Source organism: Cariama cristata, unplaced genomic scaffold (genome assembly GCF_000690535.1).
Source record: "Cariama cristata isolate BGI_N322 unplaced genomic scaffold, ASM69053v1 scaffold1182, whole genome shotgun sequence".
Lineage (NCBI taxonomy): Eukaryota > Metazoa > Chordata > Aves > Cariamiformes > Cariamidae > Cariama > Cariama cristata.
The window spans coordinates 28,794-45,226 of record NW_009605278.1 but is presented as its reverse complement, the minus strand read 5'-3'; the positions used below and the strand labels follow the sequence as shown (position 1 = coordinate 45,226).

At 39.1% G+C, this 16,433-nt stretch overlaps 1 protein-coding gene across 1 annotated transcript in view; it reads right to left on the bottom strand.

Moving 5' to 3' along the window:
* Window positions 1-2,433: 2,433 nt before the first annotated feature.
* The window catches only part of PRTFDC1 (phosphoribosyl transferase domain containing 1), a gene marked incomplete at its 5' end in the record, with an annotated part of 40,429 nt that continues 26,429 nt past the window's right edge, over window positions 2,434-16,433 (bottom strand). Inside the window, 5 exons of the mRNA XM_009695868.1 lie at window positions 2,434-2,826; window positions 3,442-3,518; window positions 5,486-5,532; window positions 5,947-6,029; window positions 7,477-7,494. Coding sequence (XP_009694170.1) covers window positions 2,779-2,826; window positions 3,442-3,518; window positions 5,486-5,532; window positions 5,947-6,029; window positions 7,477-7,494 — 273 coding nt within the window. The remainder of the gene's footprint in view (window positions 2,827-3,441; window positions 3,519-5,485; window positions 5,533-5,946; window positions 6,030-7,476; window positions 7,495-16,433) is intronic.

Here is a 16,433-nt window from a genome sequence, read left to right as displayed (position 1 = left end):
CTCCAGAAAATCACTTTCAGGTATTTTGGAACTGGACCAGATGTAAGCATGAATGAACTGAGTAAAGTCTAAAACGTGATGGCTGCTAAACATTTATGTAACTTTAAACCAAATTACTGCCCATGTTAATTTGTATTCAACAGGCAGGGAAAGGATGCTGGTGGTAAGAGTGCATCAGAAGAAAAACTGAGATAAAAATGGATGCCCAACAAATACATAAACACAATGTCCAGAAGAATAACAGAGTGTAAAGAACATCCTCTCTTCTTCAGTAACAGATGTTGCTGAACCAATTTTAAAAAAAATACATTGCTTTGTCAGTCATAGAGTGCAACCGTAACTGAAAAAATGTTTAGTGGCCTTTTAGTTAAAGGAATGGAATCAACATAATTATTGAACCAGGAGACAGCTACAGAAAAACCGTATGTTTTTTTTAAACTTCCTGAGCACACCAAAGAAACTAGACCCAATATTAACCAGACATATATGCATAATTACTTGTTCCCTCAGTTACACTAATGATATTTTGGAATCTGACTATTAAAGTAATTGAAAAATAATTTTTCAGATGGAAGTGCTTTAAGCAAAGAGTAATGTGGATGGCAACTGAGACATCTGGACATGCTCAGATATATAAAGGTACAAAATTCAAATACGACATTAGAAGAGAAGACCACCTCTTATTCACAGTGTAATTGCACATCCAAATTCACTAGTGAAATATCTATGGTGCTTCTTCACAGTGTTAAAAATAGGATGGCAGGAGGAAATGAAATTAATTTGAATAAACATTCTAGTTCTTCTTATCTTTCCTGTAAATCTGGTCTTTTCTATTAAGTATGTAGATTTTAATCTGAATCTTCCAGTGGAACAACTTCAACACAGTCTGAATTATGTGCACCTACAGTACTTTGTATTTTCACACTAATTTTACGCTAATTCACTTGCTACATTTTGTTGTTGTTGCTGAAGGCTGATCATCATAGCAAGGTGAATTGAATTGTGACTTTTTAAGAAGGAAAAAAAGGAGATACCCTAATGGATCTCCTGGACTAAGCCTAAGCCTAAGCATGTCTGCCTACACAATGTGCCAATATTACTAAATTCACAGAAATCAGAAGCATTAAGAAAAATTTTAACACTCTCATAAAAGAAAAAGAAATGAAACTCTTTTCACCAGCTTCTTCCGGGGACTGTACGGGTGTGCTTTCTTCTCTAAAACAGAAGCAAGTTATTCTATGAGGGAAAGGTTTTCCACAGAACTCTTTAAAAATACAGGTTAAAAGAGTAAAGAAGAGAGGGCTAAAGCATTTCTCTAGCAATCACAATAATTCTTTGATCTTCTCCATTCCATCAACATAATGGATTTTATCCAAATAACAACAGCTTATGAGCCACAGGATACATAACATAAGGTATGTTTAGACTACCAGTTAAATGCATATTTGTGAAGAGCTTTTACAGTATGTGTGAAATATGCTGAAGCAGAAAAATAAACAACTGTGCAATGTAACAAGTGTTCTTAATGTTTATTTATTAGCTTAAAGGAACCTGAAGCTAATAACAATCTGCCTCTTACAGTTCAGAGCAAAGCTATCGATATACAGGTACTTACTTTGCATTGGCTTCCCTTGGGAAGTTGTTGAGAATAGTTACATACGGTACAGAATTAAATTTTTCACACTTAATACAGTATGTAAATTAACAAACTTCTCCAAATATGATGTATAAGGGAAGGAAGGAATCTCTAGACTCTACAGTATTCATGCGTTAACTAGTTTACTATGTTTTCCTACACTTTTTTTTGTCCTTTTTTACACAAGTCTTCTCCAACATTGTCAGATTTGTATTCTTAAAGATGACAAATCGTTACATAAAGTCTCAACTTAGACATGCTACAAAAATCAAATCATAACTGAATAATTGTCTGACTAGCATTAAAATTTGTGCTTAATGAGAGTTAATTAAGAATATACTCACAGGAGAACGCTATTTGTACTTGTACTTGTTTGTGTCCTATAGAAGTAAGGGGATACCACGCAGAAATTGAAACCTGCCAGGCATTATTTTGCCTTGATTAAAATTCAGCACATTAAACAGGTTAGATCTATAACTTCAAGACATACCAAAACCATGGCACCTTCTAATTTCAGAGTAAGTGTCTTGCAAAGGTTCATTTGGTACCAGCACTCTAATTCAGCATGTTCTGAGAGTTAAAACTTGTGTTCAGAAGAGGCATTAGTAAACTGCTAGAAGTGTCCTATCATACAACATACAGCTTCAGCTGAAACTTTTGAATTGTGGAATTAAATCAAAATAATGCTTTCAGTTTGGCAGCAGTATATCTGACCAAGACTAAAGGGGTGCTGAAGTCAATAAAATTCTGTAAAATAATCTTCACGCACAGAACGGCACTTTTGAATGATCTTATACAACACAGTGAAGTACATGAATTGCAATGGGTGGAATTGTGGACTGAACAAAGAAAAGATGCATTCACAATGAGACTTGAGGCAGACAAATTATTAGTCAAAAGGCATCTTATGTGGTAATTTTAACAAAAAAGGTAATAACTTTAAAAGCCCTCTATTTCACATTTTAGATAAGAGCTGTCACTTCTGTAAATATTAATCAGTATCTTTAGAGTAAAAGCCTTATTATATTGAGTTGAAAGAAACACAAGTCAGTTGAACCACTCTTCTGGGAGATGCTTGAGGGAGTGTAGTCAAATTTCTGCTTCACTGAGCTTACAGATCTTCAGGTGAGGATGATACTGCTTCAGACTCTGTATTTTGCTTTGCCATGATCATTGATAACACATATGTGCTGAAAAAAATATAACACTGATTGCAACAGCATAGTTGATTACACTATTAATTACTAATGAATTGTTCAGAAATACTTTCACTTGACTAATCTAGTGATCTTGTAATTACTCCTTCCTTTCCAGAGACCTGGAATTGAATTCTGATTTCACTTTCTAGCTACAGCAAGTTTTCCCACTTGCAGTTCCCAGCTTTGAGGTCCATGCCGGGGAGTACCACAGGAAGCAAAGGCAAGGCTTGCACCTTTTTCCCATCACTATCTCACTGAGAAAAGGGGCAGGCAACATAGCAGGGAAAGTCCAAACCTGACTGAACTGTAGCTCTGTTTCACTTTTTGTTGTCGTCTCTGCACATACTGGGAATGGGGGACCTGTGAAGTCCTAGGCTCACAGAAGATGGAAGTGTAGCAGGAGAGATGGGAAGAGATGGGAAGGAACCGTTCACAGCAGAGAGCAGTGACTCCTTTGGATTATTTGAGGTTTTGCAGGGAGTTCTGCACTCACTGAAAGGATCCCAACCATGACATTAAGGCCCCAGGGAGGAGGCAAAATATGGGGTATTTAAGACACCCTGGAAAACAGTGATTTTTTTTAACTATTTTTTTAAAGACACTTACATTCAGATCTCTGAAGTGCTCGTTGTAGTCTAAGGCATAACCTACCACAAATAAATCTGGAATTTCAAATCCGTAATCTGTATTGAGACAAATAACAAACACCATCAATATAAGAGCAGTGGCAATTATACAGCCCTTAAATTCACGTGTTGCTTCTCTGACAAGCAAACTATAGATACATGTAGTCAGCTGAGGCTATGTTCCTTTTGACTCTGAGACATCAAGGTCAGCAGTAGCCCTATAACCAGTTCCTGCTAATAGATTATTTGTGACAGGGATGTGAATAATCAGTGCAGAGTAGGAGAGTTGTATACAATTATCACTGGCACAACAGACACATGGCAGAAGGAAGCCAAAATCAGAGCTGAAAAATTCTGCCAATGCTTGGAAGCTCCATTGGTATATGTGTGTGATGACAACTGTCCAGTATCACACTAATGATGAAAAAAATGTACAATTTTAATTCAGAAGTAACTTTCACAGATACTTCCTTCTGAGAATAGCAAAAACTATTTTGCATATTATGCTACCAAAACATGTCAAATGCTTCTTACATTAAAGCCCCAACCTTATGAAGACTCATGCACATGCTTAACAAACTAAATGCATGCAGTGTAGCTGAATCATACACCTCGCACACTTGAAGCTAAGCATAGGCATCTATCTTTTTGAGTGTGAAGGTCTGTGCAGTGTCAGCACTATATAAAACCAGTTAGACTCTTTCCAAATTGTTCAGTAAGTAACTAGAGAAAAACACAACCTTATGGACACAAAAATAGGTCAGCATAAAAAAATTTAGAGGTATTCAAGTAAGGAATTTATTCATTTGTTAAAAATTGTGGGTAATAGACACTTTGGAATCATAAATTTGGCTGAGGAAATGACAGCACTGTCAGTGATTTACAAGAGAGATCTCTGATGTTTTATAAAATTCATCACAGTATGAATAAACAAGGATAAAACCTGTTTCATTTTACAAGTTATTACATAAAAATATTAAGCTACCCTTCATGAAGTAATTTTATTGCATTTTTTATATGTTTAACATTAGTGAATGCAGTCAAATACATACTTTAATTTACTGCATTAAATTCTAAATGTTAAAAATACCACTGTATAAAAAGTTGTATAACAAAATGTTTGGGTCACAGTTCAGATCACTGGGCTAAAACCGCAAGGCCATGCCCAACATTGAGTAACTGATGCTTCATAAAGTTTCCTTCTCTCCTGCATCCCAAATCAAGACCCTTCATGCTGCCTCCTGGTACTCACCTGCCTACTCTCCTTCTACCTTCCTCCCCAGCTCAGCTGACCAGAGCCTTCTTCAGTAGCAAATACTGATCTGTTCTTTTCAGTATTTAGCCACGTACCTGTTATTACATCATTTATTCTAATACGTCTAAAATGACAATAGCTTGGCATGGCTCCATTTATGGCTTCATCATAGCACAGTACAAGTACCAACAATTCAGAGAGAAGTGCTGGTGTGACACAAACAGAGCAGCAAGAGAAAGTTTAAAAAGCCCAATTTATCTTTTGCTTTTTGAGGAGTGGGATTTAATTATAATATCATTGTTTACCCTTTAAACAGTAATACTTTTCAAAAAATAATAAAAAACTGTATTCTGTTATAAACATGTAAAACTTGTGAATAACTACATCACAATAAAACACCTGTCATGTTCAGATGGGATCCTGCAGCTCCTCCAAAGGGATGCAATGAGGAAGGAAAAGGAAGAAAGGGACTTCCTCTTCTATATAGTTTGTCAGGGAATGAAGATAAAACACTCACCTTTCATGGATAAAATTAAATTCCTTCATAACTTCCCTATAAAGTTAGCACTCTGCAGAAAACATCAGACTATAAGGAGGCTAGAGTTCCCACACCACAATTATACAAAACCTTCCATTGCATCCCATAGTTCCATTGATAACTGATATTTCACAATGCTTCTAGCAGTCCATAGAATGATATGAAAGGCAAGTAGTAGAATAGTGGTAACTTCTTGTACTGTCATGTACAGTTTTTCACAACAACACTTACAATCTGGTCTGTACCCATCAGGCCGAGATGTTCTTTTCACCAACAAACTGTAATTAAAAACAAAATAAAACCCATGTAAATCTAGATATTTACCTGAATAACATGCATAAAAACTATTCCCTGTATCAAAAAACTTCTGAGCCATGTGAATCACTGTTCTTGTTCTGCTTCTCCTCCCGGCAGCGTCCTGATAGCACGGAAGAGATGGGTGTGTTCCCCTCCAAAGTCCATCAGTGCCAGTCTTGAAATGGCTGAAGGGTCATTGCCACTGCAGAACAATACAAAAGCATTTCCTTTCCTTTCCTCCACCCTGCTCTAGTGACTCAGGCAGCTCCTCTGCAGAGCTCCCCATGCGATACCACAGCATCGAATTAAAGCAAGAACTTGGAATGGGAACCTCCACCAGAAAATATGCTGGGCAAGACTAATTAATTACTAAGTTTTGAGATCATTTTACTCACCTTGCCACTTTAATCATTTTTGGCTTGTACTTTTCTATATTATTAAGCAGAACCTTCATAGTCCTTCCAGTTCCAACAATATCCTTACAAAACATGAAAAACAGAGTAAGTAAAAAACAAAGGAAAGCTGAAAAGAGGAAATCTGGACAATGACTGAGCAGTTCCACCTCTCATTTTGTGGAAATGATGTATTTTTCCCAATGTATTGTGAGCCATATCCAAAAAAGGTTATAACTGAGCTCACACTCTTTGAAGCAAGCACTTTCTACTCATAAAATAATCAGTTAAAGGACTGTCCACTTCCCCTGGAAAACAGCTATGTTTCTAGTGCTTGGGATCCAACACAGGACTGGAGATGACTTTACTGGGCACTGCAAGGATGCAGGGATCAGACTTTTCACATGCTCAAGACTACAATATGTCAACATCTCTCCAAGTCAGGGCTAAATCTGCCCTATTTCCTGTTTTATCAGTCCAGTACAAATGAGTATTCTCCAGAGCTGCTGTACCCAACTTGATCTGAATGAGATCAGTAGATAGTTGGCTACAAAACTGACCATGACACGGAGAGCACCTGTTGATTTTGAACTCTGTGGGTGTGGATTTTTCATTAGCAACACCTTGTCTCTGCTCCCCAGCTATCTAATAGCATTAACAAAATTTGCTGTGGATGTTTTTAACTTCTGTTACAGCAGTTAGCACTGCTATTCAGGTAGTTAACAACCATTCAGGTAACAGGCCATCTCTGTGGCTGATGACTTTCCTTCCCTCCTTTGCTAAGAAAAGACATTCCAGCATTTATACATTTCCTTCGTTACACTGTCCAGCTTACTTCCCACACAAGCAGACTGGGCCTGAAATGCCAGTCAGATCCTGACGTGCTCTCTAACCATCCCAGTTGCTTTTCCAACATTTTAAAAGAGAATCACCTACATTAATTAAGAGAGAATTTGCAGCACCAGTGAGGTGACACATTCTTTGCCTCTACAACTGAACACTGTTGATTTACATCAGCAGCATATCTGTAATGGGCCCTCCTCAGGGGACACTGCAGGATGCAATGCTAACAAGCAGGAGCCACAGGGACTTGAGAGAATGACTGACATTCTCAACCAGCATGTGAACAACCCTGCAGTTGTAAAGCATGTGCAGGGCTATGCTACTATTTCAAAGTCATGCAACTGAGAAGTGCAGGGCATCACTGCAGTTGATTCATTGTCCTCCAAGGAACAGAACAACTTGCAGAACAGGAGTTGATGAAACCACAGAAAGAACAAATCAAATGACACAGAAACAGACTCCTGGGTATCACAAGGCAGAGTACCAATTAGAGCCACAGCAACATAGTTTGATCCGTCATGCAACTGCAAAAAGACTGAGAGGTCACTAAGCAAATCAACCCCTCTCCCTTTTTACCACCTCTCAGCTAAAGAAGTATAAACACAGATGGGTTATAGAAACTGAACACACAATCACAACTTCACTATGTGACTTTATCCAAGTACAATATGACATAAGCACCCAACTTACCTCCACAATTAGAACGTTCTGAAAGAAACAAATAAAAAGGAATACAATTACACAATATTCACAAACTAAAAGAAACAAATGTTTGAAAAAGTGAAATGAAGATAGATAGGTCCATGTGCGTATGTACAACATGGCAGGACACAAGGAGTTTCCTGTTTCATTTTTGTTCCCTGAAAAAGAGCCAGACGTAAGAGCAAGCCCTGCAGTCAGGGGCTATGATTTTATTCAGCTCTGTCCAGATTACCCTCTTTGTGCAAGAACAGATATAGCTTCGGAAAATAAAATTAGATGGAAGAAATCCAAATGGGATGAGCTTCACTTCATTCCAGTGTGTCTAGCCGTGTACTACAGTATACCCTATAGTTCACTAAAATACTATTTCCAGTGATAATATGAGACTACACCAATAATATTCTTACTCTGAAATAATTGCTCTTCCTCCCTCCCCCCACCCCCCAGAAACCTCACAGTAAAGGATTACAGGCCAAGTTGTACCACCCATTCTCATACTGTGAAGCACTCCCTTTCTCTTCAAATACAGCTGCTGAAATCAGTAGTATTGCTTGAAGAGCTGGGGAGTGGTCCAGTCAAGAGCAGTGACATCAAGCCTTACGACAGCGTGATCACACAGGCTGATCTTTTTGCTGCAATGGTTCATCACTGGTCCAGGAATTACAATATCTAAGGTGACTTCTGTTCTTCTATTAAAAGCAATAGTAAGAAGTAATATCCTTATTATAAGAAAAAAAGCCCTATTTATTAGTGGGCATTATCATATGCATGTTCAAAAGGATGGACTCTTACAATCTTGCATTAAGATCTACTTTCTCAGGTGAAACCTGCAATAGCCAGCTGAAAGTTATTTCACAAATACCTGTATCTACCTATCTATCTATGTATACATCTTACATGCATGTGCACATTGTATGTCCCGCAAAACCTTGAGACAGGTAGTTTTGTATTCATGCAGTATTCATCAGACTAGCTTACATTTCACTTCCTTTCTATCAGGCTTGTTGGTTTTGCTACATACATAACGTGGAGACTGTCTACCTTCCTTTTCCATCACAGAATCCCAAGGTTGAGAGTTGTGAGAAAGCTCAAACACCATGGAGAAGGAGTGTGTGAAGGGAGTGTGCTCATAAACAGCACACCTTTGACAGTTTCATTAACTGATATGTAAATCTTTCTTTAATCTTCAAAATAGAAATATTAATATAGATTATCCATATTTATATTCATACTGCAGTTCCTCCTAACAATCACAGTGCTTGGTAGGGAGACATAGCATGCTTCATGCATCAACCACTGCAGAAACATATTACCACACACTGTATTATACCTGGATGCTTCTGAAATGGCAAAACACCTGGTAAAGGTGTGGAGAGAACTCCTCGGAGTAGTTCAGCAGATGTCAGCAATGGAGATATCACTCAAGAAAGCCACTAATTTAGACTGAGCTCCAGTGGAATGTGTATTAACCTTGAAGGGTGGCTCCTTTTTGGTGTTTTCATAACAGGTTTCACTGATGGTTTCATTCCTGACTTTCAACTTCTCAGCTGCTGACACAAACAACTCTGGATCTGAAAGACCCAGTCCTGTGGAGGTAAAAAGTCAAAGGCCTCTTAACAACAAAAGTCCAAAGACACCCTTTCTCTAGAAATTTTTTCCTTCAGGAAAGAATGGAAGCATGTCAGTCCTGTAGATAAGATGAAGAGAACAAAACTATGTTCAGGAGAAGTTTATGACAGGTGTGCAGGAACACATTTCTTTGAAGGAAGCCATTTGGATCCAAAAAAGGGTTTGGCTCTCATCTGGCTTCCTGGATGAAGCCATAACTAGGAAAAACACTTCCAAAGAACCAGCCCAGGACACCTGGGTCTGAGACATAAGCAAATCACTTGATTCAGTCAGTGAACACCTGAAGATTATGTGCAGGAGTAATGATTTAACCATCCCCCAGGGAACTTGCACAACTGGTGATATATGTAAATATTTATGTGTGTATATATACATACATACACACACATATATGTATATGATATAGGGAGAGAGCAGAAGAGCTGACAAGGAAAGAACCTCACCAGAACTAAAGATGGAAATGAACTCCTTTAGCACCAGCAAACAGTCCAGGATGAGTGCAAGCGGTAGCTGGTAAGAGAGGCTGACCTGACATCAGCCTGACATCCTGACCCGTTCTGCCAGTTTTCTGCATCTCTTGCTGCTCTTCACACTGTTGACAAGAACTTTCCTCCCAAAGAAAAAGCACAGATCTTCTAGTGACAAGACCTGTCCAGCAGCTACAGCATGAGATTGGACATACCAAAACTGACATGGCAGATGGCTGCAAAGTCCTGCACTAGCAGACTGCGTCAGGGTGCAGCAAAGGCTGGCTGCTCCCCGAGTGAAGGGCAGCCATGAGCTGAGCACAGTAACACAGCTGTCAGTGCAGGGGCCTCGCCAGCCAGGGTCCAGCCCCACAGTGCCCCAGCGAGGCCAGCGGGCACATCTGAGACTTGTTCAACCAAGAGTGCATACCATCAGGTGAGTTCATGGTGATGAGGCAGATCTGAGGTCGAGTTGGGATGTCAATCCACAGGCTGGGTCAGGTCCAGCGACAGTAACCATGACCGAGCACAGCTCACCAATCTCCAGGCAGGTCCACAGTGATGAGACAGGTCCGAGGTTAAACTGGGAAGTCAGTCTGTGAGTCAGGGTTTGCATCAACATCTGTAGTAATGTACAGGCATGGCTGTAGCTGAGCTGAAGATCCGTACCCATACAGAATAGCTCAGGCATGGACTAAAGGCCAAGGGTTGAGCTGAACTGAGGCTCCTGTGCCCACAGGTGTGGGTAGGGGCCCCAAGTGACACAGGTCATGGCCATTAAAACCTATTAGTGCACACAGGGCCGTGACAGACTGAGAGAAAATCATAGTTCTGGGACATTTCGTTGATAGATGACTATGTTTCTTTGCTACCACAGCTGCTTCAGCTATCCTATCATGAGCAGCAACAGGTATTCTTTTGCTTACTTGCAAGTGGAAATCATAAAATTAGACAGAATGAGGGGACAGCAGCCTCCCTGGCCATGGAATTGGGTTTAAACCAATAGGGAGGAGCAGAGGTTACTAATTAACTTGTGAGAAAAAAAATCATAGACATTAATAGAAAATGGGGCTGAGGAGACCATGAAAGATCATCAAGAATATTCTGTTGGCATGAAGAATCAGCTTAAAACTATCCCTCACAGATACTTCAGAACTTCGCCATGCAATGTGTCTCAGTGCATCATTATCTAAGAGCAAAAATATAGTTAGAAAACTTCTGTTGCTATTTGGCCTGAACTTGTTTTGCAGTGGACATAGAAAAAGCTTTATTTTCTTCTCTTTTTAACTTCTTCTATATTTGAAGACAGGTGTATTTCCTCAGTTTCCTCTTCTTCAGATTAAACAACCCCTATTTATTTAAATATTTTCTCTCAAGTTGTATTTTCTAGCTTTCTGATCATTCTTTTGTCCTCCTCTGGAACCTGTCCAGTTGGCCAGAATCCTTCTCTAGTTGTGGTGCCCCAAACCAAAGAGAAGCCTTTTCCAGTGTCGAGAAGATTAAAAGAACCGCTTCGTACGTTTTACAAATAATCCTCCTTTCTGTATATTCCAGTGCAACAGTTACATCTTTTATAAAGGCACGCTGTTGTCTCATGTGCAACTTGTGATCCACCTATTGTCTCCGATTCAGAACTGTTGCTTAGTCAGTCCTTCTTCACTTGCGTTTATGCAAAAGATTACTTCTATATAAACACAGAAGTTAGTATTCATCCTTATTGTCATTACATGTCATTCTTTGAATAAAATTCTTAAAATACTTTCATAAGATCATAATACTATCTTGTAGTATTTTTCCAGGTAGTATCACTAGCATTAAATGCTAATTCCACCTTTTCAATCATGAATTAAATATTGTATAGTCCCTGGAGAACATGCTTTAATGCATCCAGTCTGACAGTGAAGCATAATTAACTGTTTCTTGAGAAGAGCTTTCCAACCGCCTAATAGAAATTTCATCTTGTCTACATTTCCTTATCACAAATGACTTATATGAAGGAAAGAAGATTAACGTGGATCCAGACATGCCTGAAGGGTTTGTCTGGCCACAAGAATGATAGTCACCTGCGCATGACTTCAGCTGAAGTGTAAGATCTCATATTTATTGACTAACTTGAGAAGGAAGAATATTTGTGGACTCTGAAATTGTCTGACAAGCATTCTGTTATTCTTGCCTCTTCTCCTCAGAGTCAAGGAGTCCAATAGCTGCAAATGATATACATTGGGAGATTTGGCCCTTTAAAAGTCCCTTTAATCAGGCTGTTGTCTAGGTCAGGACACACAGATTCTGTTTTGTATTGTGCACATTCTCACTATTTCTGAAACATTGAAGAAGATTTTCTGTGCTATGGAGAAATCCTGTATGTAAGGACTTTGTAGTAGAAAAGCCACTATAAAATGTTTAGATATGAAAACACTTTATATATATAAATAAGCAGGCATCCTGATCATTGAGAGTGATACATTAATCCCTGTTTTGATGAGGCAGGGTTACTATGGCTAAAGTCATCATACTTAACTTTTGCTTCTGACTGAAAGCATTCAAAATGGTTTGCCATCCTCTGGTACCAGAAACCATCTCCTATAAAATGGCATGATGTGCTGGGAAACTGTCTGTATTGCTGCCTATCCCCTACCTTTCTCCTGTTGAAGCAGGCTATTGATAGAAGGGTTCCAGAAAACGGATGGCACAGAAGAGTAGCAGAGGAACAAACTGCCAGGGAATGTTTTGATATACAGTATCCAAGATGAGATAGTGGTCATGTGTAACTAAAGCTGTTTGAAATAGATTAGCTTATCCTTGAGCAGATGGATAGAAGATATAAAATTGCAATGGATACAACAAATTGGTACATTATCAGTAATGTCACCATTATCCTAAATGCACAGCTGGCTGCATCCAGCATATCTTGCAACAGGTCCCAGTTACGTGAAAGGGCTTATTCAGCTTCACCATGAAATCCACCTGCCAGCTGGTGGGCAGGAGACTGGTGAAACCCATCAGCTTGTGGTGCTACAGCAAAACTGGTAGCTGGACAAACGACAGGAAGATAAAGGATGCTGAAGAAAAGATCTTTTTTCAAGTATATGTTGTTTGAAGCTCCTGTACCACATACATCAAAACTGTTTTGTCCTTTCAGATATATCTGAGGCAACTGCAGAGGAGGAAACGACATGAAAAGTAATCTGCCCTTCTGGCATGCATTTGATATTTTCTATTTTTGGAGCTTGGAGAACAGGAAATAGGAATATTTACTGACACGTTGACTAGACTGAAGATGGCTTAATTTCTGAGTAGAGCCATCTTCATCAGTACAGTCTGTGAAGTATGTCCAGAAACCTAATAATGGTGCTAATGTATCTTACAGTGAGACACAGAGAACAGTTTTTTAAAATATGTCCTGGAAAGATTTCTTATATAGTCCAAATAAAGAAGGGGCAGTGGCTCAACTCTGAGAGACTGAAACACCTTTCCAGTGAGTTGTTGCAAGAGAATAAGCAGCTTTCATTGCTGATGGATCAGAGGGATGGTTGGGAGCTGACAGATATGGATGACTGTGAGTCATCCTGTGTTTACGGCTGTTTCTACCAAGTAGCTGTTTCTACCAGGAAGTAGGCTGGTGCAATATAGAATCATAGAATATCTCAAGTTGGAAGGGACTCGTAAGGGTCATCAAGTCCAACTCCCTGCTCCTTGCAGGACTAGCTAAAACTAAACCATATGACTAAGAGTGTCATCCAGATGGTCCTTGAACTCTGACAGGCTTGGTGCCATGACCACTGCCCTGGGGAGCCTGTTCCAGTGACTGACCACTCTCTCCGTGAAGAACCTTTTCCTAATGTCCCATCTGAACTTCCTCTGATGCAGCTTCATTGCATTTCCCTGTGTCCTATTGCTGGTCACCAAAGAGAGGAGATCAGCACCTCCCTCTCTGCTGCCTTCTATGAGGCAGTTGTAGACTTCGACGTGGTTGCCCCTCAGCCTTCTCTTCTCCAAGCTGAACAAGCCAAGTGACCTTAGCTGCTCCTCATCAGTCTTGCCCTCGAGACCTTTCACCGTCTTGGCTGCCCTCCTCTGGACACACTCCAATAGTTTGATGACCTTCTTGCATTGAGGTGCCCAAAACTGCACACAGTACACACCAGTGCAGTGCAGAGTGGGACAATCACCTCCCTTGGTTGGCTGGCTATGCTGTGCTTGACGCACCCCAGGACATGGTTGGCACTTTTGGCTTCCAGGACACACTGTTGACTCATGTTCAACTTGCCATCAACCCAAACCCCCACATCTCTTTCCATGGGTCTGCTCTCCAGCCTCTCGTTCCCCAATTTGTATGTATAACCATGATTACCCCATCCTAGGTGGGAGAATCCGGCACTTGCTCTTGTTAAATTTCATACGGTTGGAGATTGCCCAGCTCTCTCGTCTATGCAGATCTCTCTGTAAGGCCTCTCTACCCTCAAGGGAGTCCACAGCTCCTCGTGGTTTAGTGTCACTGGCAAATTTACTTAATGTACATTTGATTCCTGCATCCAGATGATTTATAAAAACGTTAAAGAGTACTGGCCCTAAAATTGTACTCTAACTGTGGTTTTAAATGCAAAGGGGTGATGTGAAGTTTAAAATTCTCCAGTTTTGAGTGATCGGGGTGCACACAACTTGTGACTCTGCACATGGACATTTGCACTGTGCAGAAATAATATTTGCGGTGTGAACTGGATCTATACAAAACCAAAATTTGTGCTCTCATATCCTTTTTTAGACAGTAGTAGAAATGGTTCATAGCAGCATGTCTTGAGATATCTGGAAAAAGCAGGAGGTTTTTGACAATATTAGTACTATGTAAAATGAAGAAGAAATAATTTATATTCCCTGCATTCCATGTGAATTTGTCTCTCATGTTAAAGAGATACATCTTCACTTTTATAATAAATTTCAATGTATCTATGAATTTTAAAATTTTTAATAATGGACTGTAAACCTGCAAAAATTGAAAATATGCAGTTTACTGCTTTCAAAGCCACATGAGCTTATATGTGGCAAGAAAGTAGGTTGTTACAGAATCATTCAGGTTGGAAAGGACCTTTAAGATCATTGAGTCCAAAATTACAATACATGTAAGAAAAATCCTGACTTATAATAAGCTGAAAAATACTCTGGCACTGAGTCAATACATTTCTATTGTTTACCTTCCCACAGGTCAGTAATAAATGGAACAATGCCAGCTACCAAGACCAAGCAGAGTAATGAGATCACGTATGCCTCCTGCCTGACAGTAGTAAGTGCTATGGAAACTATTTTTCACCTTCCTGGAAAAGAATAACAATTTTTTCTAGATTTTGATTTTACGTTCCATTCAGAATTCAAATTCCATTTCCAGAATTCCAATTTCTGTTCAATGGAAAAATTGCTATGAAATAGCAGTGCTTTGAAATCAGCACTGAATAACAGTTTGAGGGAAAGGCTGTCTTTTAACAAAGTAAAATGCTAAGTTGCTAATTTAGAAAGGAGGAGTATTTCCTGGAAAGCAGAAACTCTACTTAAGTAATCAAATAAATAACCATACTTAATGCAATACTACAGCTAAGAGGATAAACACAGCCCTTGCATGTATAGCAAAAAAATCAAGTAGGTACACAAAGAGGGTATTTTCTCCTTAACTGTTTCAGCATAGGATCAGTAGAATATCATGCACACACATTTTAAAAACAAAAAAGCCGTAAAAAAAAAAAAAACAACACAGAAAGAACTTAAGACTGAGAAAAGAAGAATGATTTGAGACCTGGAAAAAACACCTTACAGCGAAGTAAGGTTTGTAGCAGGAAGTAATAGCTTTTATTTAATTAACAGCCCAGTTCCCAGTGGGAGAACATTTTTCACAAAAGAACTTTGACCTTTCAGCCCGCAACCTCAAAGAGACCACAAAATACTTTCAACAGCTGAGCCTGGGAACAAAAATTCAGAACTGCTGTATGCACTAGAAATCATGGACTCAATAAAATACTGGCTTCATGGTGTATTATAATCTTCCACTGCAGCTGACCTCCAACTCATTTATCAGTGTTCCACCACTGATAATTTGCTCTTATTTTAGCGCAGAGAAATTCTTAACATTTTTATCTGCCCCTTTGGTCATAGGGCAGGTGATCATGTAGAGTAATCACTTTTTTCTCCCAAATTGTCTGATTAACACATTAGGTTAAAATTAAGAGTTTCTCCCAATCTGTACTTAGCTGGAAGTTTGCTGATTCTGTTCAGACCAACAGAAGGATCTGTGTACTTGAAATTTTGTTTCTTCCAACTTTATCAATTGCCTAGTATTAATTTCCTGTTATTAGTCTACCTTCAAACCTTGTCTCATTTACATTCTACAGTATGCCAGTACTTTACAGCAGGCTCCCAATGTATTAGTTTATCTAAAAGAATCTTAAGTAATGACTGGATGATAGGCAAGTATGCAACCATATGGCAATATAAATTTGATAATGGCAAGCTGCTCAAGCCAGTATGCAAAGGTATTAAAAAAGGCAACAGTGAAAGGCAAAAAGCTATCAAAATTCAGAAGAGAAAAGGAGGTTCACCATTTTAGCAGTGATGACACTTGACTGTTGGTAAAACATGCCTGAAATACAGAGACTTCTCCATCAAGTCTTTAAATCAAAATAGTTGGTAGCTCAAAAGAGAAACTGTAGGCACAGTGAAGAAATTATAATTTGAGACCCTTCAATCTAATTACCCAGAAGTTCAGACAAGAACATAATGGTGCTTTCGGACCTTAAAATATGGGAATCTCTAAACAAAGCTCTGTTTGTGATCAGGCCAAATAACTGTACTGCAGGAAAAAAAAAT